The following is a 26772-nucleotide window of genomic DNA, read 5'->3' as shown; positions in this document are numbered from 1 at the left end:
AAAAAAAAAAAAAACAAAAAACAAAAAAACAAACTATACATTCACAAATATCTATAATGTACTTTTTTGATTTTAAGTATCTGTTTATTTTTTATTCCTTTGCTTATTTTTATAGTCTTATAATCAAAATAGAATATATTCTAGAACATTCATAGAATGTAATATATGTTTATAATATTGAATAATTAAAATTAGTATTTAAGTAGTTAGACGCTGTATGTCTGACAGTGACCCTGTTCCTTCTAACTCCTTTATTTTGTAGTTTTATTACTTTCTTTGTGCTGCTGGGGATCAGTGCCAGTGTTGTGCTAGTCAGGTGCTCTGCTACAACACATACCTCAGCTCCATTTAGCCTGTGTTACTTTATACTTAAGATATCAACGAAACAGTACTATAATGCTATCTTTGTGGCTCATTTGTAGCATTTCCCCTCACTAGCGCCGATGGTATGTACAGTTTTCCTTAATAACTATTATAATCATGAACTATAGAATTAAATTTCAACAAGCATACATAATAGCAGACATGTATTAGTGATAAGTACAATTAAGATAATTGCAGTTTCTAACATGTATAGTATTTACCAATCAGTTTTATGAAAGCTGGGGTTTGTTTTGTTTATTGTTGCATTTCCACAGTCCATTTTATGATTGTTTCTTAATTTATAATTCTTTCTTTTGAGAAGGGGACCAATGTGTGTCTCAGACTGGCCTTGAGCTTTCAATCTACCTGCTGCGCCACCCAACTCCCAGCCCCAAAGCGCTATGATCTGAGGCCCATGTCATCACACCCAGCTAATACTGTTAAATCAACAGATAAATGAATGATGCAAGGACATAACTTTACCATCAAGCCTCCCAAAGCCCTTTTCATAGTTTTCCCATGTTTTGTTGAAGTTCTGTGAGCCATCTTTCCGGTGTTGAATTAGTGTCCATGGACTGCCTGGAAAGTGTGAATGAATGTAGTTATTTTTAGTAGGTTAAAATTGACAGAAAAAATAACCTGTTTTGGGTTTGGTTTTAATTTTGGCTTTGTGAGTTGATTTATTAATTAAGTACTATATAGTTAAGGTAATATACTTTATTATTTGTTATGATCCCAGATTTGCATGAATAATCATGTTCTGTGGGTTGATAGCAGGCTTAGTTTTGGTAAGTGGTAGTGAGTGAGTGTCTTGAGTTCAACCGGCCGTTCCTGCCTGGGTGGGCTTACCTGACTGGGTATCACAGTAGACATTGAACCCTTGAGAGTTGCTAGGTTTAATAGTGTACACGCCACTTGTGTGTTCGCCTCTGATATAAACGGCAGAGCAGTCAGCAGGAAGGTCTAGAATTAATAGACATTATTATGTATATATTTAGGAGTAGATATATCTGTGGAGCTGATATTATACTACTACTTCATGGAATTGATGTGAATGTTCAGTAATATTTATGCTAAAGCATGTTTATTGGGTGAGAAACTATTCAAATAACATGAAAATAACATTTCCAACTTACTTATTTTAAAAGAAAATGGAGGGAATGAGAATTTTGAAAAGCATTATCTCGTGAGAGTGCGTCCTTAGGAGCAGAAACTGAGTACAGGGTGTGGTTCCTAACGAGAAGCAACAGATGTGTAGAAACTGACTGTACAAGAAGAGCTCTCAGGCATTTCTCCTGTGGGTGTTATAGAAACAAAGAGAACTGTTGGGAATGTATGATTTTGCAGCAGTTTGGGTGGAAATAGTGATTTTGTTCCCTGGAACTTTTATTTTACCTGTGAAAGATTTTATGCAGATAGGAAAGTAGCATTTTTGAGGAGAACTCCATGATCTTTTGGGTTTTAGAAGTGCATGTTTTCTTTATACACATGAATATTTCTTGTTTGTTGCTTTAGAAAGTAATCTTTTTAATAAATTTTGTTTTTTCTTTTGCACTCTCATCTTCACTCAGGCTACTCTGGAACTAACTGTAGTTAGGCTGGCCTCAAACTCACATTGGTTCTCCTACCTCACCCTCTCAAGTGCTGGTATTACATGCATGGGATTACATGGCACTGCCATGCCCTGACTAGAAAGTCAACTTGAAATATGACCTCATGGCTCTCCATATGTTTTATAAGCATGAGCTTATTCCTTTTCTATACCTGTAGTATCATTTTATGTCTATGAAATTAATAATGATTCCATGTTTTTATATCAGCTACATATCTTAAGAATGTCATTTAAAGTAATGTAAAAGAAAGAAAGAAAGAGAGAGAAGGAAAGAAAGAGAGAAAGAAAGAGAAGAAGACAGACAGACAGACAAACAAGCCAGGATCCAATTAAATGTTAACATTTGGTGATGGCATTTGGTATATATATAACTTGTTACTCTTATCTAGATCAGATCAGCTCTTAAGAATTGGAGATTTTATAGAGAAAACTGGCCAGATTATCTTACCATCTTGTTCTGTAGTTTTTGTTTCGTTCAGATGAAGAGGGGGAGTAGTTCTTGGTGCTCTTGATTTAGAAGAAAGAGAATTTTCTGTGGGTTCTTGAATACCAGTCTTTCTGAGCTGATAAAAGAATATAAATCTACTTTTAAAAATGCTATTGTGTATATCATTAGGGAATGCTGGGTAAGTATATCAAAAGTACAGTTGAGTGGCGAGCGCTTGCCGAGCATGTGCAGAGCCCTCACACCGTTCAAGCCAGCAAAGAGGAGTAAGCAGCGCTTCCCAGCGTGGACAGACATTCTGCTCTTGAGACATTTAATCAAGAGCATTATTTAATGAATAACTAAATTAAGAGAACGAAGCAAATGAAACAAGAGAAACATTGATTAAAAGGAAAAGAACCAGTAAGGCTATATGCTTTGCTTAAAGTATTTGAGTATTCTCTTTTCAACAGTATGGATTACAAACTCAGCTAACTTTATTTACTTGTATTTGCTGAATATGCTATTGCAATGGTCAGTTCCAAAATATTGAGTTCCTACAATGTGTTCATACAGTATTCTGAATAAAGGGTTTAGTAATTAAAGAAATAGAAAAGAATCGCAGGTTCACAGATCTTCCAGTTTAATTGAGGGATAGGCAAGAAATAGCTTTCTGTTTATGCTAAATGTAAAGATATATCAGAGGAGAAAAACAATGCAGTGGCTTTGGAGGAGACTTTTTATTTCTTATTTATTGGCCTGGAATAGCTTCACTGAGCATTTTGTATTTCATAAAAATATACAGGAAGTGCAGATACTAGGGGGAAAACCAGGATTCTAGACAGAGACCATACAGGAGGCCTTGGGGAGCAGTGTGCTTGATGGGGTTGAGGGCTAGCAGGGGAGCTAGTGAGATAATGAAGGGCCAGATCATCGCAGGTTCTAAGAGTGACTATGAGCAAGACAGGGAGCCCCGTAGAGGCTTTAAGCAGAGCACATTCATGACCTGATTTAAAATTTAATAAGATCATGTTAATGGAAGTTATGGATTGCCTTTTCTGGCACTTCTACGAGATAAGACAGACTCTGCTGTTTTCTTGGAGGGATGCATGAGGAAGCTGCATGGCATAGGTTAGTTGCTTGGTTGTTCAGAAAGTTTTACAAGCAGATGGTTAGCTGGGAGTGCTGTCTTAGCCCATGTTTATATCAGCTGGTGCAACAGTCTGACATAGCAGCAGACTCCTTACCTGGCTTTCTATTTCTTTTATCTGAATGTGCTGTTGACTTAATTGTTTATATTGTTCTTCCACACTCTGGAGGAGTTCTCTTATGCTGTTATCTTGCTGTTCTACAAAACTCTGCACACAGATTGTAGTTTGTTTAAAATGTCTTCTGTCTTTTTTGTTCACGTCTTTATTTACTTGTAACAGTCATCTAGTTTTAAAGCTGGTAATGGGTTAGAAAAGTGAACATTGCCTGCCATTGTCCTATGCTTTTTTCAAATAAATATATACTTTTGCTACTGTATTTAAAAATTGTCATATCTAAAACTTTCTAAATTTCATTTAAAGTAAAAGAAATAATGTTTCAAAGGAATTAGAGTATGCCATTTACTATATTAATCTAATGTTCGTGGAAGAATAGTTTTAACTTTGTTTTTTAGAAATGAATCATTAAGAAATATATTCAAAAGCCCTTATATGATACCACTTGAAATAGTGAGAGAGTATTTAAAACACATTATATATCTGTCTATATTGTCTAACAATCAGTTTACTTAAAAGAGATTATCATCAAAGCACCAAATACACTAAATAAAGAAAGAATACTAAAAGCAGTAAGGGAAAAAGGTCAAGTAAAAGAGATTATCAGTATTTCTAGGAGAGAAATGATTTTATCATTAAGTATATTTTAAACATTTCAAAATAACAAAAACCCTTTGAAGTTAAACATTAAGAAAATGCTAATTTCAAGCACAGTGAGAAAAATTATCAATATTTCTGTGATGTTTGTAGAACATGATTTTAATATTTTCAACTGTTAATATTCAACAAGCAGAATAATTATTTTAAGATATATTTTGTTGTTATGTCTCCCTTTTCATTTCTGATTTTATTAATTTGGATACTGTCTCTGTGTCCCCTGCTTAACCTAGCTAAAGGTTTATCTATAAGGTTGATTTTTGCAAAGAACAAGTTCCTGGTTTTGTTGATTCTTTGTATAGTTTTTGTTGCTTCTATTTGGTTGACTTCAGCCCTGAGTTTGATCATTTCCTGCTGTCTACTCTTCTTGGGAGTATTTGCTTCTTTTTTGTTCTAGAGCTTTCAGATGTGCTGTCAAGCTGCTAGAATAAGCTCTAGAAAAAATTTCACCTCTAGTAATTATCAATAGCATAATAGTTAAATGTTACAAAGTTACTTAATTGTATGAAATATAAATTTTAACTCTTTTCAAATATAATGTTAGGGAAGCAAAACCTGAACTCAAGTTCCCGTGGAAAAAAATATTAATTGGAAAAAAATAAGTATGTTAATAATCTAGCAGAGTATTTAAAAGAGTATGTCTTAAAAATGTATTTTAAAAAGTCCATATTGAAAATAATCAGAATGCTGTGATTTCTACTTACTTTAAGTGATGTTACTTCTGGGTGCTCCTGAGCCCCAGATGGGTTTTCAATTAAGTTGGTTAGCTGCTCCTCCAAAGCCCTGACCTTGTTTTGAAGCGCTGTCTTCTCTTCCAGTAGATTTTCGAGCTTTGAGTTCAGTTCAAGTGACATATTTTTCACCTCTTCGTTTTTAACTTGTAGTTTAGATGTAGTTCTTCTTAGCTTCTTTTCCTCTTCTTTGATTTCATTGGTTTGAAGTGATAGGTCATAAAAAGACTGATCAAATATGTTGAGCTTCTGAAATATGTCATTAATTTGCCCCTTAGTCTTATGGACAAAATCTTTAAGACCATGACCTAGCTGCAGGAGGCCATTGGCTAAAATTTTGACATCATCCAACATAGCAAATCTTGATTTTGGCTCTGAAGGTACAGAATCAAATGATGAAAGGTCTGGATCCACTCTGGATGCAATTACTAGAGGAACAACAAAAAGGAATAGTTTAATTGTGTGCATTTTTTGTCTCAATTATTCAATTTCAAGCAATTTGGAATTCTCCCTCCTGTAAGGAGACCAGGATCTCTTGACTTTATATACACAGCTATTTGCTGCACGGACACAAAGTTGGCAAGTGAATGGAGTTAACCATTAAGCTATGCTAACTTGCACGAATGTAACCCTCCCTCGTGTTGAGCTAGATCAATGGCAACTGAAATCAAGGAAATGAGCAACTAATAGGTAATTTCAAAAATTGTTAAAAATTGTTACAATAGTTAAATTTGCTATATTGACAATTATACTTTCAGTATTAAGGTATCTACCTGTTTTTAAAAGTTCATTTTAATTTTTCCTTACTATAAGAGATTTGCAAATAAACCTTAATTTTTGATAGATTAAGTCTGTCATTAAAATTGAGAAAAAATTAAGTATCTGTACCCCTGGTTGTAGTTTGTTTATCCTGTAAACAGTCACCATTCCCCAAGTCTCGTGTGAAGCCTTTCCAAGTTCTTGAGGTAGTGCTGTGGTTCTCATTGCTATAGCTTCTGTTTCTGTAGTCTGTATAAGCTGGCATATAACTATATACTTATTTGTCACTAGAACTCTTGCTTAATGTCCTTATTTCACATGTCTTAACCATTCTTGTATGTTAATAATGAAATCCCCAACAGTGTCAAAAAAGTTATTTTCCCCTTTCCATAGTTTTCATGTCTGTATGTCATAGACATACATATAAGTATGAATGTGTATATATGTAGATATATATGGATAGATACATGTGAAGTAGCAGTAGACATGTGATCATTTGAGTATAAACTAGAATTAAATCGCAATGCTTCCAGTAGCAGAGATTTTTACCATCATTTCCTGAAGTTTGTGAGCTTAGTAACAATTTTATTACTATAAATTTTAAAAAATTTAACAAAAGTAAAGATTAATAGTATGTTTAAGAGTAAATGTGCCATTGTCCTCAATTGATTTTAGAAGTAAAAATTATAAGAACTAAAGTTATGGGTGGTTATCCTTAGTATTAATTCAAGACATTTGGGGAAATTAATATGATTACTAAGAGTGTGACTTCTAGAATCACGCTGTTGTCTGGTTCTAAATGATATCTCTAGTGTTTTAGCTTTAAACAATTACTTAATTTCCCCCTTCATCAGTTTCCTCATTTATTGGGATAACTGCACTATACAATTTGTAGCTTTGTTTTGTTTTAAGACAGTCCTGTTATGTAGCCCTGGCTGACCTCAGATTTGTGGTGATTCTCCTGCTCTAGTGCTGGGATTATGGGCATTGACCACCGTACACTGGGATCAAGTCAATAGCTTTAAAAAAAAAATTATGTGTACGGTGGGTGTTTTGCCTTCATGTTTGTGCGTGTACCATGGTAAGTAAGATGATAACATTGGATCTCCTGGAGTTACTAAAAGTTGTGAGCCACCATGTTGGATCTGGGAGTCAAACCCAGGTCCTTTCGAGAGCAGCCAGTGCTCATATATGCTAAACATCTTTCCAACCCTCATGTGTATAGCTAGCTTTTTCTGCAAAGAAAAAAATCAATATAAAACATTTTAAATTAAGTTGTCAGGCAAAATTTTACAAACTGCACCATTTCTAAAATTCAATTCATATAAATTCCCATTCCTGTCATAAAATGGAGGTTCTCTGTTGATTGAGTATTATAGGTTTGACTGTAATGGTTTCTTTAGAGATGCCAGTTAAGTATTGGTTGTGAGCGTGATTCTGGAGCAGGACCCCTGGTTGTAGAATCTCAGCCCACTGTTCTTGCTCCTCCACCCTTGGTCACATCATTTACTTTCTCTTTTCCTCTCTTGCCCATGGAGATAATGCTTTACTTAGAGGCGTGAAAAGATTAAAGTTAGTATTTTCAAGTCACTGGAATCTTTTTTGCTGTCTAATAGACATTATATATCAGATATCCCTTATAATTAGAAACAATATGGTTACACTCATAGAATTTATTGATAAAGATTAATGTTAAGATTACTTAGACATTGAAATTCTCTGATATTTAGGTTTTAAGAGGTTTGTTCTCTTGAATTTTGGTTAGGAATTGTATCTTCTGATTAGCCTATATATGTGTGCATACTTTTTCTTTTTGGGATATGTATTTGGGTGGTAGTGGGGCTTGAACCTGGAATCTTAGCATATAAGGCAAGCACTTTCCCACTGAAAAATTCTGCAGCCCATTTTGTACATTTCCTTAAGTATGTATTACAGAATTATATCCATACTTTTGAATGAACTTATAAACAAACATGTATATATACATCCACTTATAAATACAAAAATGAATCAGTTTCATATTAAAGTGTATTTGAGCTAGAGTGAACAGTCACATTTTCTCCTTTCATGGAAGAGTTAGTGATCCTTGGTCATGCAGGGCATATTTCGAAACTTTTCTTAACTAAGCTGTCTGCTTTTGTGGTTTAAAACTATTGACCTCGGAGTTCCATCCACCTAGTTGAGTTACATGATGAGCCAACCTCTCTACACTGTTACACTATACATTTTTTTGTAAATGTTTATAAATTTGTGTTTTAGCTCCTTTGTACTTTGCCTTGTGCCTTAAGAAACATTAAATATTTATGGGTTGAGTAAACAATTTTCATATATCAAGTATAAAACACGCATGTAGCAGGTGCAAATCCCTTTAATATAGCAGCTTCCTTATTTAAAAAGGGACTATGAAGAGGGGACCCTTTTTAAAAAAGCAATTAATTTTATTTTATGTGCTCGAGTGTTTTATTTGCATGTGTGTCTGTACAGATGGGCATCAGATCTCATAGGCCTGAGTTAGAGACTGTTAGGAGCTGCCATGGGGGTGCTAGGAATCAAACCCAGGTTCTCAGTAAGAATACCTAGTGCTCTTAACCGCTGAGCCATCTTTCCAGACCCTCAAAAGAGGCCCTTTAAATAAAACCCTGATCAAATATACAAAGAATCCCAAAGAAAATAAAGCACTGTTAAGCAAATTCAATACTTAATTTAAGAATTCCTGTTTCTAAGAGTCACTTTACAAAGTTTCCTAGCTATACAGGGTTGTAGGACACTCAGCAGCTTTCACATGCTTAAGTTCCAATGAACCACAGAGACTGTTGTCTTTCCCAAGAGTATGCAATATTATGGTGATATGACTTCCAAATTAAAAGTGAGGTATTTGGGCTCTTTAAAGAATGATTTTTTATTTTATATATATGGGTGTTTTGTTTCCTTGTGTGTGCCCCATGTATGTGCAGTGGCCAAAAGAAGGTATTGGATCCCATGGATCTTGGTTACCTTGTAGATAAGTGGAAGACTAATGTAATATGTTGTTAGAAATGCTTGACAATATCTGAGAAAAATATGTATAAATAGAAATGTTGTGAATTGAAGAAAAGAAGAATACTAGAATAATACAGTAGCTCCACCCTTTCTCTGATCAGAACAAGAACATTAGTTAAATGGATGTTTAAAATAAAAGTTTGGGGTCAGAGCTCATTTAGCACACTGTTTACCTAGCATGTGCAATGCTCTGTCCCTTTAAGCTACATGTTCCCCGTGACCAGACAAGTACTTTTAAATATTACCTGTGCTTTGATCATGTTATCATCATTAGTGGGTGTGGGGAGTACACCTGTGGAGGTTACGGGATAGTTTTGTAGAGTCATTTCTCATTGTATGCTTCTGTGGGTTCCAGGATTGAATTCAGGCTCTTAGGCTTGCAGAGCATGCTCCTTACCCACTAAGACATCTCATTGGTTTTGTGTGTATGTGTGTGTGTGTGGGGGGGGTATGGTATATGTGTGTGTGGTGTGTATGTGTGTATGTATATGTGTGTGGTGTGTGTGTATGAGGTGTGGTGTATGTGTGGTATATGTGTATGCGTGTGTGTGGTGTGTGTGTGTGTGGTGTCTATATGTGTGTGGTGTGTCCCAAGGGATTCCATAGTAATTAATTGGTTCAATAGATTGAGTATCCTTTACCCAGAATGCTTGAGACTATAACTGCTTGATAGTTTGAGAATCTTTAGAATACATGTGTATGTACTAAAATATCTTGGGGCTGGAACCAAAGTCTAAGTATGGAATTCATTTATTCATATACATAGTGTGTGAAAGAAATTTATACAGTATATGAAATAATGCATCTTTTTTTAAACAAAAGCTCATGTATACTGAACCATCAGATTTGTTGTATGATGCCAGGACTTGGAAAGTTGCATTAAAAAAAAAATAGAAAACACTAGGCATAGTCCTACGCATCTTTAATTTTGAGACAGACATAGAGGCAGAGGCAGGGACTGGCAGTTCTCTGTGTATTTGAGGTTGGCTTGGTCTACATAAGGAGTTCCAAGCCACCCAGTGCTACATAGTAATATCCTGTCTCAAAAAAAATAAAATTAAAATAAAATTAAAAAGTTAGAAGTGCTCAGAGTAAATATAATCTCTTTTAAAGGGTTTTGGCTTAGGGAATATTTCAAACTTTTGTTTTATTTGGATGTTTAACATTGTGGTGAACAGTATATCTTTATAGTTATTTTATTTATTCTTGATTATAAAAATATTATAATGAATTAATTTCACCAGACTTATCTGTTCCTATGTATAATTCTCTTCTTAGACTAGAAGTAAATTTGTTGAATCAAAGACATGTTTTTTAAGAAGTTACATATTGCCATACTACTCTGCCCTAGCAATTTGTTTTCAGGGTCTTGTTGGTATTTTGTTCATCAGCCCTAAGCAATGACCTTCATATAAAGTTAGTGTCTGTCTCTCTCTCTCTCTCTGTCTCTCTCTCCAGCTAAGTCATTTAGCTTTTTCATTTTCTGTTTTTTCTTTTCTTTTTTTAAATTTATTCACTTTATATCCTGATTGCTGTCCCTCTTCTAGTCTCCCCACAGCCCCTCTCCCAGTCTCCCTCCCCTTCTCCTATGAGAGAGTGAGGTCCTCCCTGAGTACCTCCCCCACCCCAACCTGGCACATCAAGTCTCTTTAGGGCTAGATGCTTCTTTTCTCACTGAGGCCAAACAAGACAGCCGAGTTAGGGGAATGGGCTCCACAGACAGGCCACAGCTTTTGGGATAGGCCCTGCTCCTGTTGTTCTTGACTGAGCTGCACTTCTGCTACATATATGTAGGGGCCTAGGTCTAGCCCATGCTCTTTGGTTGGTGGTTCAGTCTCTTGAGAGTTCCCAAGGATCCAGATCAGTTGATTCTGTTAGTCCTCCTGTGGAGATCCTATCCCCTTTGGAGCCTTCAATCCTTCCTCCAACTCTTCCATAAGAGTCCCCAAGCTGCATCCACTGTTTATCTGTGACCCACTGCATCTGTCTGAGTCAGCTGCTGGGTGAAGCCTTTCAGAGGACAGCCATGTCTATAAGCATAACAGAATATCATTAATAGTATCAGGGACTGGTGCTTGCCCATGGGATGAGTCTCAAGTTGGGCTGGTTCTTGGTGAATCATTTGGTCAGTCTCTGCTCCATCCCCCATCCCTGCATTTCTCGCAGGCAGGATAAATTTTGGGTTGAAAGTTTTGTGGGTAGGTTGGTGCCTTATTGCTCCACTGGGGTTCCTCCTTGTAGCCTCTTCAGGTTCTATATCCCCACTTAGGGAGTCTCAACTAAGGTCACCCTTAGGAGCCTCTCTCATCCTAGGTCTCTGGCATGGACTAGAGATGTTCCCTCACCAATACCCAGCAGCTGCAGTCTCCATTCATTCTCATGGCCATCTGGCCATCTCCCATGTGTAACTCTCATTTTTAACCCTTGATTCATGTGCTTTTGGTTGAATTATTTCTCTTCTTTATATTGACAGCACGAACTATTAAGTCATGTAAGATATACAGTTATGAACTTGAATGCATGCAGGGTAGAATATAATTATTTTATAATAACTACCTGACTCTTGTATCTTTTGTAGTATAATATGTAGTATTATATGTACATGTGTGTACATGTTCATATAAGTTGGTATCCAACTTATTTTTTGAGACAGGATTTCATACTGAGCCTAAAGCTCAAATGATTAGCCTGATTGGATGTGTATGGGCCCGGGGGCCTCCTGTCTCTGCCTGCCAGTGCTGGTGTCACTTGCATGTCTTCAGCGTTTATGTCAGTTCTGGGGCTTGACCTGAGGTCCCCTTGTTTGCATGGCCAGTACTTTACTAATGACCTATTACTGTGGTTTTTACAATATAGTTTTGAATTATAATGTGGCATATTGTTCCTCATAAGTTCTTGATCAGAATAATACCAAAAACACATTTGTGAAGTTTGTTTTGTTTGTATCTGCTTAGAAGAGCTAAAATAGAATCAGAAGTGTCGTTTAAGTTCTTGGTAATGTTTTAGCTCATTCTTAATTCTCAGGGGCCTCTTATAGAAGAAAGAAAATGTTTGGAGTCTGACTGGTTTATGATCTATCTTCAGCTTTGGTGTTTAATTTGCATATGAAAACAAGTAAACTTTCTGGATTTCAAATCATTTGTAAAATCAGGATATATTTGGTTGCTTTGTATTTGAGTATTACTCTAAGGATCAAGTACATGAAAATATTCAGCACTGACAAATAGTAACTGAATACTTTCTTGTCTCTTCTGTGATATTTAGTGAAAGACATACAATATTCTTAGATATGTATACATTAAAGCTTATACACACAATATTCTTTGATACACACTCACTGTTATTTGCACTTCTTGGTTTTACAGAAATCTTCTGTACATCTACCCTCAAAGTCTTAATTTTGCCAACCGCCAAGGTTCTGCCAGAAACATCACGGTGAAAGTCCAGTTTATGTATGGGGAGGACCCAAGTCATGCCATGCCGGTGAGCACTGCTTGTCACTGTTCCTCTCTTACACTTTATTGAAAGAGATGAGTTGCTTTGTTTTATGTTACTGATTGGAAGCTCTAAACTGAAACTGAATATATTCTTTTAAACCATATTTCCGACTACATCACTTCCTGATTGGATAGTAGTATACTTAATTCTAGCTATTCATGAGTACTTGGCATTTGTGAAGCACTCCAGAGATGCAAAGATGAATAAATCTTGTAATCTAGAGAATGCAGTGCAGCGAGAGACTGCAGCTCTCTCTGTCTAGGAAGCTCTCTTAAATAGTAGGTGACTTTGTTTAAGTTTGGCACTTGTGATTCTGATTTTCCTCATCCCCCAATTAGGAGAATGGTGGGTAAGGGCAGTAGGAGGTAAGGCTGTCCTTTGCAGATGGCTCCTAGAGACTGAATCTTGGGTACATATTAGATATATCTAGGGAGTTGTTAAAATACCCAATGCCCAGGCTGAATCTTGCCGAAATCCACTCATCTCTGTAGCTCAAAGCTAAGTAGCAATTAAAAAAAAAAAAAAAAAACCATTGAGAATTGTGATGTGCTTTATGAAAGATTGAGACAGAGTCGACCAGAAGATGTTCAGAGGCAGGAAAGGATGCCTGATAAGATAGCACGTAAGCATCTTACCAAGAACTTCCCTCTCTCTATTCTAACATGAAATGGTAATGACAGTGAGTCTGGAAAGAGGAGCCAGGAAGGTCCAGGACTGTCCCTGAGAGTCCTGTGTGCAACAAAATCAAAATCTCTATGAAGTAAGATAAGTTAGGAGTCTGTTGTGGCTAGTCTGAGGCGATGCTTGACTACCATAACTGACAGTACTAAGGAATTCAAGTTCTGTGACAGTTGAGATTTTGGGGTAATTGAAGTTGGAAACATGGAATAGGCATATGCGTGAGCATATGATGTAGGCTCAGACAGTGCAAATGTAATGAAAATGCTTGACTGAGCATGGCTTTTCATTTGATCAGGCTCTTTAGGTTTTTCTACTCACTAGGAAAGATGTTTTTCTTCTTTCCTGTTACCACACTTGTATCTACATGTAGATCTCCTTGACACCAATAAACACAAATTATTCATCTTTGTATTCTCTTGAAGCAGCTATTTCAGAAATTAACATGTTACATGTTGAGTTGAATAAATATTTGCTGAGTAGATGTGGAATTTATTTCTGAAGCTTGAAACTATCATTTTATTCTTTATTAGATCCTTATTTTGGCTAAATGAATAAATGTTCTATTTTGGTTGAGGTAATATATTGTCAAAGCAGATACTGTATGTGAATTGCCATGTAGGTTTGAGTTTTATGGAAGATGTTGTATATGTTAAAGAATGTTGCATTGTTTACTTTCCAGAATCTTCCATGTCTTAGCACACAGCACTGGGTACTTCCCACCTGCATGGGCAGTTAGACCTGCCCTCTTTGGTGTTGGGACAGAATTTTCTTGCTCCTTACACAATATGGTTGCCCTACTTATTTATTCTATGCATTAGATTGTGAGCTCCTTGAGGGCAGGGACCCTGTCCCACATAGATCTTGATGCTAACATAGTGCTTGGCACTTAATTAGTGTTCAGCCGATGGTGCTGAGAGACAGGCTGTATGTCTGACCATCAAAACTGAATGCATTCCACTTTGTTCTCTTCTGGTTACATAGATATTTTACTTTGTGAAAAGAGATAGTTTCTAAAGAAAAAAAGATGTTGTGTTCCTTTCACCTGTGTGTTATTATTTATATAACAACAATGCTTTTATGTTAGTGTAAATGGCAACTATGAAAAAAATTATACATGAGCCTAATGCATTTATTTATGTTTTAGATTATGACTATTTTAGGGGTCTCCATATAATTTTTGATTATATAATTGTCAGTAAGACAAAATTGTAGCATTTGCAATTATGGCACTGAAATAAAATCTTTTAAAAGCATATTAAGGTGACTAGGTATTGTGGTGCTTGCATTTAATACCAGTATTTGGGATGCTGATACAGGAAGATTGAGAATTTAGAACTAACCTGGACTACATATCAAATTCAAGTCCAACCTGGGCTACATAGTGCAGCTCTATCTCAACTTGGAATAAGAACAAACATAAACAAACAAAAGCATATTAAAGCATTGAAAATTGATTAAATAAAACTTATCAAGGGTAGTAAATATTACTGTATTTGCTGCTCATTTCTGCTTGAAGGTTTAGACAGAGGAGCAAATGTCAGTTACTTCCTCTACAAAAGGAGTCAGCTGAATTGTTTCACAGGCTGATGATACAAGTGTACTGACAGGCTATGTAAAGATCGCTGCCAGATTTAAAGTGTGTAATTTGTGGCATTTCTAAACTGTACTGTCATAGTAGTCATAGTAGTGATGACAATGACATCAGTCTCTAACTGTGTTGCTGACTTAATTTTGTGCAAATACTGTACATTTTTATATGTGGTGGATTTTAATTCTAACACACATCATAAGTCTAAATCAGAGCACCTCCATTTTGAAGTAACTTGTAGGGTATATGAGAAGTAAAAGATAAACACCTTAAGGCAAAAATAGTACTTTGTATCATTTATAAACAGTTGGTATTTGCTCTGCAGAACGACTCTCGTGTTTTGGTAAAGCCACCACTTTGTATATTGATGTCACCATGCTGGGGTGATTTTCTTATTTTAAGTTCAAAGTGATGTTATTTCCTGAATATTCACTTCCTTTGAGAAAAAGGAAAGAGGGCTGAAGATGTAGTTCAGTTGCCAGAGACCTTGGCCAGCATGCATGAAGCCCTGGGCACATAAAACTAGGCATGGTGGCACATGCCTATAGTCCCAGCATTGGGGTCAAGGCAGTCCTCCACTGCATGTGAAATTCAAGGCCCACCTTTGATTACATGAAGCCCTGTCTCAAAAGAGCAGGGAAAGGGAAGAGGACAAAAATATATCTTATTACTCAGTGAATAGAAATATAATTGTAGAAGCTTTCTGAATGGTTGGATGTCACATGGGTCTATCACTGAGAAGGTAGTTAAACAGTTGAGCTTTTATAAGTAGGCACATTGTTCTTCACTGGGCCGATTTTGCCCATTTTTCTCAAGTAGTTATTAAAGCATACAATTCTTACATAGATGTGAACCATCCAGCATTTATTACAACCAAGTTTCAACATGCTGTTATTTGTTTCAGGTAATCTTTGGTAAATCTAGCTGTTCAGAATTTTCAAAGGAAGCCTATACAGCCGTAGTATATCATAACAGGTACTGAATTAAAATATTTCTTTCAAAGTTACTCACGTCTTAGTGGCATTGTTAGCACTCACATTAGTATGTTTACCAAATGCTTTGCTGCACTGAATGTGCCAAATTCACAACTGACATCAGAATGACGATTTTCAGTCTATAGATGTGCAGCTCTTCTTCGTAGACATGTCAAATGTCAGGCTTTAGACAAGAACATCTTTTTAAAATTCTGTTTCTTCCTGTATGTTTATTGGTTGGCCCTTTGATCTCTGGCTTATTATTTTCCTCAGATACTTCCTCATTGTGTTGAACTCTGCTCAGCTCAAGCTCCTTGCAGGGCTCACATGCTCGCCAGCCCATGATCCTTTGATTTAGTAGCTCTCCAGGGTTAGTTCTGTGAGGAAATTGTTAACCTCATCTAGCTTTTATTTTCTTTCTGTGTGTGTGAGAGAGAGGGGTAGTTACTGAATTATTTAAGGGAAAAAAATCACAATTTTTTCTTATTGGGTGAGCTGTTGCAGAATTGTGTATCACATGTGGGGCTACAGCCATTCATTTCTCTTTTGTTAGCCCCTCTTTTACAGTCTTCTTGTGACCATTTTGCTTTGGTTTTATTTTATATTTTTTTTCTTTCATGAAGCAGTTACTATGGGATTTTCCTGCAGCTTCAACTTCTTTCTGCATTTCTAGCTTATCGATTACAGTTGTCAAATTTGAGATCTGTAATTTCTCTATTCACTGCTTAGATGATCTAGATACTTGTCTGCCTTTCCTTCTCTTTCAGTAGTAGCAATGTCCCCTCTCCTCTTGGTGCGACTCATTCACATCTGCTCCCAGTCCTGTTCCACTTCCTCAGAATATGGTCAGCTCCTGTCTCTTGCCCATCACAGTTGTTGGCTCCATCCTTACTTTCAAAGTGAAGTTGTGCTTCACGTATAACAAGCCTCTGAGCTATTCCCTGGTGCTGTTGCAGTGCGTGCTTTCTGATTCCCTTTAAACTTCCGTCTCTTTCACCTTTACTTTGCATCCACAGTTCAGTTCTGTCTACCTTTTGAGATTTTCTGTCTGTAGTGAATTCACACAGAATACTAAATCTTTGCTCAGAATTCTGTGTCTGTTATCTAAGTGATCTCTCTCTGCTCATTCAATGAAAATGCTTCAATTTTAGCATTTATATAGAACACTCCCAAATCATTCCCAGTCCTGACCTTTTATATTCATGTATCTTTTCATTGACCAATGAGACACACTGGTTTGTGTGTCCTGCCTTCTTGGTTTCCATGTTTGTCTTTACAACGCTCTCTGTTTTTAATAATGATACTACCATTTTTCTGGTTCAAAATTTGACATCTTTGATGTTCCCCTTCTATTCTCTGGAATCTAATCAAAATTGTAAGTCTCAATATTCTCCTTCTTGTTTTTTGTGTTCTCTGTTTCTGGACCTTTCTTGAACATGTGTTTACTAAACTCTATACACTCTTTCAGGCTTGTATCAAATATCATATTTTGATCTCAAACTGGAAATAGTCTGTTTATCTTTGTTCTTGAAGTGCTTAACCTATGTGATCACCATCAGGAGCTAACAGACATTTTCTATGAAGGACTAAATAGTGTATGATCTAAGCCTATGGCTACATACCATCTCTTGCAGTCACTGAGTTCTACTACTATATCACTGAAGCACAGTAGTTAGTCAGTGATTACAGTAATGTGCTATGGCTGTGGCCTATTAAAAGTTTATTATGGACCCTAAAATTAAATTTCATATCAAGAAATATTACTCAGATTTTTAAAAATCATTTAAAAATATGAAACCTATTCCTGATCTTCAAGAATATAAAACTATGTAGTTTACTGGGCTTTTTAACATCTCTGTCCAATTCATATTCATACTAAGTTATATAGCTTTAAGGGAAATTGTTGTCTTATTTATCTTTAAAACAACCACAAAAATAAAAATTTAGTCTAAATATGACAAACCAACATATTGAAATCAGTAATTCTTACAGACACCTATAATGTGATTTCAGGGAGAAATGAAGAACCCAAATATCGCATAACAGGAAATATATTACTATAAAAACAACAATTTCTAAAAGTTTCTCGGTTTAGCTCGGTAATTATTATTATTGTTTTAATTATTAGTGGAAACAAAATAGCAATACTGCCTGACATCACTTATAAATCCAGGTTTTTATAATTCAGTGATGGTTGGTGAGCTAAGTAACAAGAAACATGCTTTTGAAAATGTTCACTGGGCATTAAACTCTCAGCTGGCATTAGCTCTTTCTTGTTACCTTTTTTAAGGCCTAATTCCACTTAGTGTTTCTGTGATCAACTCCTCACCTGCCAATGTAGTTTTGAGGCTTATTTGAACAAGAAGAGTATTGACTGATGGACATCTGAGAAGGAAACTTACCTAGCAGGATGGACAGCCTTCACTTTAAAGGTGGTTGGAACCATGTGGCTTAGCTGTATTTCCACAGAGTATAATTCTGAAAGATGCTGGAAAAGTAAGATGCCTCCATTGAGTTCTATTTTTTATTTGTATATCAAGAAAAACAGCCAGGATTCCATTAAAGTGTCCCTTGAAGCAACCCCTTCTGTTGAGGAGCATCATGACCATCAAGCATGACATTCTTTGGATTAGTGTAATGCTTAGGAGCACTACTATGCTGTTGGACAAGTTCAGTTTGCAGGCTTTCTCTGATTTTGTCTTTATTGTCTACTGTGTCAGCAGTATTCTGTTTGCTAACGTTATTTATTTCTTTTAACAATGGAACATTTGAAAGAAAACATTCCCTAGAGAGCCTAATGTAATGTTTAGGTATCTTTAGAGATACCCCTCCCAAAAGATATCTGTGCTGGTACCCAGCAAAAGGAAAGTGTTTCTGTATGATGTGGCTTAAAATTATAGACCCAAAATAATTGTTTGACTTTTCTGTGTAGTGAGTACCAAATTTGGTTCATAAATGAAGTACAATGCCCAGTGTGATGGAGATCTCATTATCTAGATGGTAATTACTAATGAATTTTCAAATAGTAGTATACTTCAGCTCACTTATTAAAAACATTATGAACAATTTCAAAAACAGTGTTTGCTCCCTCATCTGGAAGTAGAAGTTAATTATTTAGAAATTGAGGATGATGAAAAATATTCCCTGGAGTAGAGAAAAAACTGTGCATGAACCTAGATTAATTTTAAGACCAGTCAGATGAGCAAATGTAGTCATTATCCATTTTAAACAAATTACTCACTATTGATTTTTGTTCTTTATTTCTTTGTGTAAAGGTCTCCTGATTTTCACGAGGAAGTCAAAGTCAAACTCCCAGCCACGTTAACCGACCATCACCACTTGCTCTTTACTTTTTATCATGTTAGTTGTCAACAGAAACAAAACACTCCTCTTGAAACCCCAGTTGGATATACAGTAAGTCTTTCTGTTACTATATTATATTCATGTTCAGGGCTTATAAATGTCTTAGAATGTGTATGAAGTGGAGTACTCTGTAGATGTCTGCTGTTGTTTGAGTGCCGCCCATTTGGTTCTTCGTAATGTAAAACTGTGACGTTGAGCAAGCATTCTCACCGCAGATGCCTACTAAATGTCCTTACCTAGCAAGTGACTTTCATAAAGGTTTAGGTGTGGGTTCTGATTGGTGGGTGTTTTTCTAAGAGGCAGTATAAACATAATAGATTTAGTGAGAGGATGATTTGCGTGAATAAAAGAAACCCATAGACAAGAAATGAAAGCCTTTGGATATTTTTAAAAACCTAACTATGGTCATCCTGCCAAGGTTAGCACACAGTGAAGTTCCGTGTAAGGTGCTGTCATACAATTTTGTTGTAGAATTTATACTTCAATTTAAATTTATATTTGATTTAGTAATTTTTGTCTCTTAATGTTTGTAACAGAAATTATGGTAACTTCTAGGAGGAAACTTTTTTTTTTTTTTTTTTTTTTTTTTTTGAGACAGGGTTTTTCGGGATCACCCTGGCTGTCCTAGAACTCACTCTGTAGCACAGGCTGGCTTCAAACTCAGAAATTGCCTGCCTCTGCCTCTCAAGTGCTGGGATTAAAGGTGTGTGCCACCACCACCCGGCTGAAACTATTGTTTTTAAATTGATTTTGTAGCCTTTTCTAGAACTGATTCTTCCTTGGATAATAAGGCCACGTACTAAATATTTCATGTTAAAATAGTCAGTTTTGGAATTTTCATGAATTCAGTACCGTCAGGGAAGTGGAGTGCTGAAGGCCTATCATTCCTTAGGTAGTTACACACGTAATGCTTGTTGATGTGAGAGAAAGTTGGCTTGAGTCACATTCTTAAAGCTGACTGTCCACATACGATTTCAATAACAAATGCATGTCTTTTTTTATTTAAAGTGGATACCAATGCTGCAGAATGGACGGTTGAAGACAGGGCAGTTCTGCCTACCGGTCTCCCTGGAAAAACCACCACAGGCTTATTCAGTGCTTTCTCCTGAGGTCAGTGCCTTTCAGCACGTTTAACTCTCCAGACTGAATGAAAAGAGATTTTGATCATAAAGATGTTTACCAAACAAAGATTTGCTGTTTCTTCTATGTGAATGAATGCACATAATCGAGTGTTTTTCATTGATAATTACAATTTTTCTTTCTGAAGTATGATAGGAAACTAGCCTGGACTACACTGTGAACGTATAAACATGGTATTTGTTCACAGTCTGTGGATCAAGACTTTCAAATAAACATTTATATAACAACTCTCCAGGCCATTGCTCTGTCTCTCATATGGTATTCTGTCACCCCCTCTGCTCTCTGCTCTCTCCATCCCACAGCCCTGTTCTTCCTGAGGCCTGTGCACTGCCCTCTACTGCCAGTGCCCCATCTCAGGGCCTGCTTTTCATTTTCGTCAGTCACTCAAACACCTCTTCAGAGAAGTCATCTCTGATTATTCTGCCTAAGAGGCAGCCACTACTTCCTGACCTTCTCACTTTGTCTTTTTTCTCCTTGTACTTTTCACTATTGGCTGTTAACTTAATGTTTATCTGTTTACTGTCTATAGGGTATAACTTTTGTGAGGGTAGGATATCTGTACGTACTCACAGTAGTAATTAGCTCCTGGCATGCTTTCCACTCCCAGCCTTGTGTCTGTTTTCCAGACACCTTTTCAGTTTGTGTCCATTATTATGCACAAGCATGGTCTTTTTCCTAAGAGTAAATACTGCTTACTGTTTATTTGCTATTGTCTTAAACAAATCATATTTCAGAAGACATTTATATAAGAAAGTATTTTGTGGAAATTAATTATGGATTTGTCATTACTGAAATAATTTTCAGGTGTAAAACCAGTTTCTGAAGCAAGGCCAATCAGTGGTTTTCTTGTAGGAAGTGTGGTATAAGTGCTCATAGAGGAGCATGCAAACTGCCTGCAGATACAAATGCTATCCATTTGCAGATGTGGATAACATACATGAACAGTGCCAAGGTCCAGCCTTGACACACGATCGGAGTTCTCAACTGGAAGTAGGGATATCTGGGAGGTGCATAATAAATATACACACACTACTTTTTTGGGAACAAGCTGACAGGCAATTTTTCAAGGCTTAAAATTTCTCTCTCTTCTCTCTCATTCTCTGCTCTCCTTCTCTCTCGCTTGTTTGCAGCTTGAAGCTACACACACTACATTCTCCTGCGTACTCTGCTTTTCTTGAACTCCCACACTCATGCACACCTCTGTGCTTTCCCCTTTCACTCTCACATACACTGTTCACACACATCTCACACACATCTCGCACACACACCACGTGCACCCTCCTTTCATCCGCACACACACTCTCCATACACACCTCACATTCTCTTCACTCGCTCTCTACATGCTCACTACTCACTCGCTTGGCTTTTTCTTGCCCCAGTCTTTTATTGATACTCCAAAAGCAGGTAGAAAAAAGACATTGTATAATCATTACCAAATCAAATTCAAAAGAATAACCACATCCCAGAAAAAATCAAGAATTAGAATTGTTCCCCCAAAGTGTCAAGCTTCCCTATTCCCAGGCCTATAGCCAAAGTAATAATAATTGCAAACTTATCATTATTTAAACTTTAACTTTAACTTATTCTACTTCAGAGCTCAGAGCTCTGGGGTTAGCTACTTGCATTTTCCTATGAAGCTCTAATGATAAATGACATGGGCAAAGCTGCCAGGTAGTGGCCAGAAAAAATCAAGTTAACCCTTAACTCCGTAGTTCTGCTAGCTTTCTGCTTCTGCACATTGCACACAATGACTCTCCTGAGAGTCCCAGTATCTTGACTTAGTTTTACTAATATAAGATTTTTGCATATTCTATACTTGCTTATCCAGGAACCACTCTCAAATGTTGTGTAAAACTTATTTCATAACTTTAATAGTTTTTTCCTATCTCAGAGGCCCAGTGCTGACTCTAATTCATTTTCTAATAATTTCGTCAAACTATCTTTGCAAGTCAAGCATTAATCTGTAACTACCATTGTGCAATTATTACATTGTTTTCTAGATGAAATCACACAGCGTTTACCTGGGCCATTAGGACTATGCTGTGCTGCACCCTATGCCTCAATTTTTAATTAATCACTACATCGCTGGGCAGTGGTGGTGCATGCCTTTAATCCTAGCACTTGAGAGGCAGAGAGAGGCAGATTTCTGAGTTCCAGGACAGCTTGATCTATGGAGTGAGTTCCAGGACAGCCAGGGCTATATAGAGAAATGCTGTCTCAAAAAAACAAACAAACAAAATAACAACAACGAAGAATCATTACATCAGGGAACATCTATTTTCACAAAATTCGCCAGTGCAGAAGGAGAAAGAAGTAAGAAAGTCAGATATAATAGAATAATTATGTACATCAAGGCCAACTGTAAAACAGTCATGCACAAATGAAATCTATAAAGCTGTTGTCCAGGGCTAAGGTTAGGAGAAATTGGAACAACTGTTTTTCACAAAGAGCTGCTGTGGGCTAGTGAGATGTCTCTATCCCAGCCTACTGTAGGAGATCCCTTATTTCAGATGGTGGGTCCCCTGGAGGGATGTGTCTCCTGCTTCTCAGGGTCTCAGTTGCCATCTTTTCCTACCAGGAGCTGCAGTGGGCTTCTGAGATGTCTCCATCCCGGCCTACTGCAGGCAATCCCTGTCATTGTATGCTTTCCCCAGCAAGCCAGCACTGGAGTGATGGCTTAGCAATTAAGAGCCTCCCTTTCCAGAAGCTCTAGTATTGATTCCCAGCACCATGTTGCAGTTAGCCACTTTCTTCAATTGCTGTCACAGGGATCTGACCCTCTTTTGGCCTCCATGGGAATTATATAAATATGGTGCATAGATATACACGCAGTAACATACATATAACATACATGTAACAGTACATAATAGATTTTTAAAAATAAGGATAAAAGTTTTAGGGGGAACAAAATACCCACGGAAGGAGTTGCAGAGACTAATTATGGAGCAGAGACTGAAGGAAGGACAAGCCAGCGTAATATAGCCATCTCATGAGAGGCTCTGACAGTACCTGACTAACACAGATGTAGAGGCTCACAGCCATCCATTAAACTGTGTACAGGGTCCCCTGTGAAGGAGTTAGAGAAAGGACCAAAGGAACTGAAGGGTTTGCAGTCCCATAGGACGAACAACAATATGAACTAACTAGTACCCTCAGAGCTCCCAGGGACTCAACCACCAACCAAGGACTGCACATGGAGGGGTCTGATTGTTCAGGCAGCATGTGTATGGTAGAGGATTGCAAAGTCAATCATCAATGGGAGGAGAGGCCCTTGGCCCTGTGAAGGTCCTGTGCCCCAGTGTAGGGGAATGCCAGGGCCAATAAGTGGGAGAGGGTGGGGTGCAGGCATGGGGAGGGGAGAGGCAACAGGGGTTTGTTCTTGTTGTTTTTGTTTGTTTGTTTGTTTTTTGGAGGGGAAACTGGGAAAGGAGAAATCATATGACATGTAAATAAAGAAAATATCTAATAAAAAAATCCAAAAAAAAAAAGAATAAAAGTTTTATAGTGGTACTTACATATAAAGATGCCACAATGAAACCCATTACTGTATATACCAGAATTCCTGAAAAGTCAAACATTTTCTTTAAACTTTTATTGCATTATGATGAGAAAAGTTACATGATTTCAATTTATCTGAATTTGTTAACATTTAAAAACATATTTTAATAAATAGAATTAAATCACATTCTTGTTTCCCTTTTATACCCCCACTCCTCCCAGAGACCCCCCTTCAATACCTACAATATCTTTTTTGTCATATTCCTTAAAATTTATAAAATATTGTAACAATAAAAATAAGTATTATAAAAGTTGTTTGATATAAAACAACAATCAATTTAACATTCTTATGTAGATGCTCGACTACAGCAATAGTGAAAATACATTTTTCTTAATATAAATTTTAAATAACTCCAAACATTAACTGTAAATTTCAAAATAATATATCACTACTAGTATTTTCTTAAATGAACATAAATATACAGTCTTTTTGTTTGTTTGTTTTGTATTTAGTAGATTTTAAAATCTTGGCTCTTACTGTGGTACAAGCCCAAAATAAGAACAATTTTTAGACATTGGATTTCATTGTAATAAGGCTGTACTTCAATGACCCTCCCATCACCAAAGGATTTTACCTCCATCATAGCTAAGCTGAGAGTTGTTCTGCTGCACCAAGAAATGAATTGAAGGCTCAATTTTTGGATACAGACTTCCTGCTATGGTCAAAGGTATTTGACTTGAGTGAGTGACTTTATTCTCAGGCCACAGAGAACAGGTTACATTCATTTAAGGTATTAAGATGGTCTATCCATAAAGTCATTCACCAACTATTTCAATGAACAATGGTTCTGCTTGGAGGGTGGCACCAGACATTAGGTGAGGGTAAGAATTTGGTTCATTAGCTGTGATAATTTTTGAAAAGCATTCATCTCAGAGAAAGAGTAACTTATAAAGTCCTCTTCTTCAAAATTGATACAAGAGTTACAAACGTCGAGCAAAGCATTTACTCTCACTCTTTCTTGTTCTCTTACAAGCAACCTCCCTAGTTAATCATCTATGTTTCTTTTGGATATATAAATGCTTTTGAAATATATAAGTTGTTCTGAAAACCATAGTATATTGTAAAGACATGAAATAAACAATACTACTAATAGAGAGGCTGAAGATAGGCGAAGCAAGATTTCAAGACCCTTATGTTGTACACAGCCAGACACTGTCACAAACAAGCTGAAAGTATGTATAGATTGTACAATGTTGGGCCTACTTCTCCAATTACCAAATTAGAGAGACCATTGGATGACAATCAACAAATTTCTAATTCCTTATATTATTGGATTTCAATTGATTAGGATATGTTGGTAATATTAATTTTCATATTAAGATATTAAGAAAAAGTAATTGTCACTTCCTGTTGTTTTTGTTGTAAGAGGTGGAATTAGGTTTGTGTGGATTTGTTAAAAGATTACCTATTGCTTCTTCTAGGGTGTAGTTTTGTTCCTTATGTTGATGTTTTCCATCTATTATCCTTTGTAAGGCTAGATTTATGGAAAGATATTGTGTAAATTTTGTTTTGTCATGGAGTATCTTGTTTTCTCCATCTATGGTAATTGACAGTTTTGCTAGGTAGCCTGTGCTGGCATTTGTGTTCTTGTAGGGTCTGTATGATATCTGCCCAGGATCTTCTAGCTTTCATAGTCTCTGGTGAGAAGTCTGGTATAATTCTGATAGACCTGCCTTTATATATTACTTGACGTTTTTCCCTTACTACTTTTAAAATTCTTTCTTTGTTTAGTGCATTTGGTGTTTTTATTATTATGTGACGAGAGGAATTTCTTTTCTGGTCCAGTCTATTTGGAGTTCTGTAGGCTTCTTGTATGTTCATGGGCATCTCTTTGTTTAGGTTAGGGAAGTTTTCTTCTATAATTTTGTTGAAGATATTTGCTGGCCCATTACATTGGGAATCTTCACTCTCTTTTATACCTATTATCCTTAGGTTTGATCTTCTCATTCCATCCTGGATTTCCTGGATATTTGGGGTTAGGAGCTTTTTGCTGTTTGCATTTTCTTTGACTGTTGTGTCAATGTTTTCTATGGTGTCTTCTGCCCCTAAGATTCTCTCTTCTATCTCTTGTATTCTGTTGGTGATGCTTGCATCTATGACTCCTGATTTCTTTCCTAGGTTTTATACGGCCAGGGTTGTCTCTCTTTCTGATTTCATGTTTCTATTTCCATTTTTAGATTCTGGATGGTTTTGCTCATTTCCTTCACCTGTTTGAGTGTGTTTTCCTGTAGTTCTTTAAGGGATTTTTGTGTTTCCTCTTGAAGGGCTTCTAGCTGTTTACCTGTGTTCTCTTGTATTTCTTTGAAGGTGCTATTTATGTCTATCTTAAAGTCCTGTATCATCACCATGAGAAGTGATTTTATATCTGAGTCTTGCTTTTCTGGTGTGATGGTGTGTCCAGGACTTGCTATGTTGGGAGAATTGGGTTCTGATGATGCTAAGTGACCTTGGTTTACGCTTGCCCCCCCCCCCCCCCCCAACCCCTGCCATCTGGTTATCTCTAGTGCTACCTGCCCTTGCTAAATCTGACTGGAGTCAGTCCTTCCTGTGATTCTGGTTGTATCAGAACTCCTCAGAGTCAGGCTGTCTCTGTGATCCTGTGATTCTGGGATCCTGTGACCCTGGGCTTGTTATAGCACCTGGGAATGCAGCAGCTTCCTCTGGGTGTTGTGGGACTGGCTACAGAGCTTGTGCCCAAGGTCCCCTCAGGACACCAGCCCAGAGAGACCAGAAGGAACCCGAGGCACTCTGCTGGCAGAGTTCCTGTGTTCCTGGTCCTGCTGGTCCCAGTTATTCCCGGTGTTGGGACAGATGTTGGTTCCTCCTCACCTCTGATCCTGGGTGTGTCATAGCGCCTGGGAGTGGAGCTTCCTCTGGGTGTTGTGGGACTGGCTGCAGAGCTTGCGCCCAAGGTCTGCTCTGCACACCAGCCCAGAAAGACCGGCAAAAAGTCAAACTTTTTAAATTGTGATAATAATCATTTTTAGTTTTAAATAATCTGGAAAGTATATCTCTTGAGGTGAGCCAAACACAGAAAGATAAGCACCAAATGTTCTCTCTCATATGCAGATAGCTTATTGTGTGTGTGTGTGTGTGTGTGTGTGTGTGTGTGTGTGTGT

At 36.9% G+C, this 26772-nt stretch overlaps 2 protein-coding genes across 8 annotated transcripts in view; one reads left to right on the top strand and one right to left on the bottom strand.

The window, feature by feature from the left end:
- The window catches only part of Angptl3 (angiopoietin like 3), a 7778-nt gene extending 2258 nt beyond the window's left edge, over nucleotides 1-5520 (bottom strand). The window contains exons 1-5 of the mRNA XM_031377920.1: nucleotides 5026-5520; nucleotides 3647-3757; nucleotides 2424-2538; nucleotides 1213-1326; nucleotides 847-942 (exon numbers count right to left, since the gene is read on the bottom strand). Coding sequence (XP_031233780.1) covers nucleotides 847-942; nucleotides 1213-1326; nucleotides 2424-2538; nucleotides 3647-3757; nucleotides 5026-5520 — 931 coding nt within the window. The remainder of the gene's footprint in view (nucleotides 1-846; nucleotides 943-1212; nucleotides 1327-2423; nucleotides 2539-3646; nucleotides 3758-5025) is intronic.
- Nucleotides 1-26772, top strand: part of Dock7 (dedicator of cytokinesis 7) — a 206303-nt gene that overhangs the window by 96105 nt on the left and 83426 nt on the right. For all 7 annotated transcript variants that reach the window (XM_031377915.1, XM_031377919.1, XM_031377916.1 and 4 more), the window contains 4 exons: nucleotides 12216-12333; nucleotides 15522-15592; nucleotides 18867-19005; nucleotides 19963-20064. In XM_031377915.1, coding sequence (XP_031233775.1) covers nucleotides 12216-12333; nucleotides 15522-15592; nucleotides 18867-19005; nucleotides 19963-20064 — 430 coding nt within the window. The remainder of the gene's footprint in view (nucleotides 1-12215; nucleotides 12334-15521; nucleotides 15593-18866; nucleotides 19006-19962; nucleotides 20065-26772) is intronic.

This window comes from Mastomys coucha, unplaced genomic scaffold (assembly GCF_008632895.1).
Source record: "Mastomys coucha isolate ucsf_1 unplaced genomic scaffold, UCSF_Mcou_1 pScaffold18, whole genome shotgun sequence".
NCBI lineage: Eukaryota > Metazoa > Chordata > Mammalia > Rodentia > Muridae > Mastomys > Mastomys coucha.
Note: the sequence above shows the minus strand (reverse complement) of the source record. Positions and strands in the feature narration are given on the sequence as shown.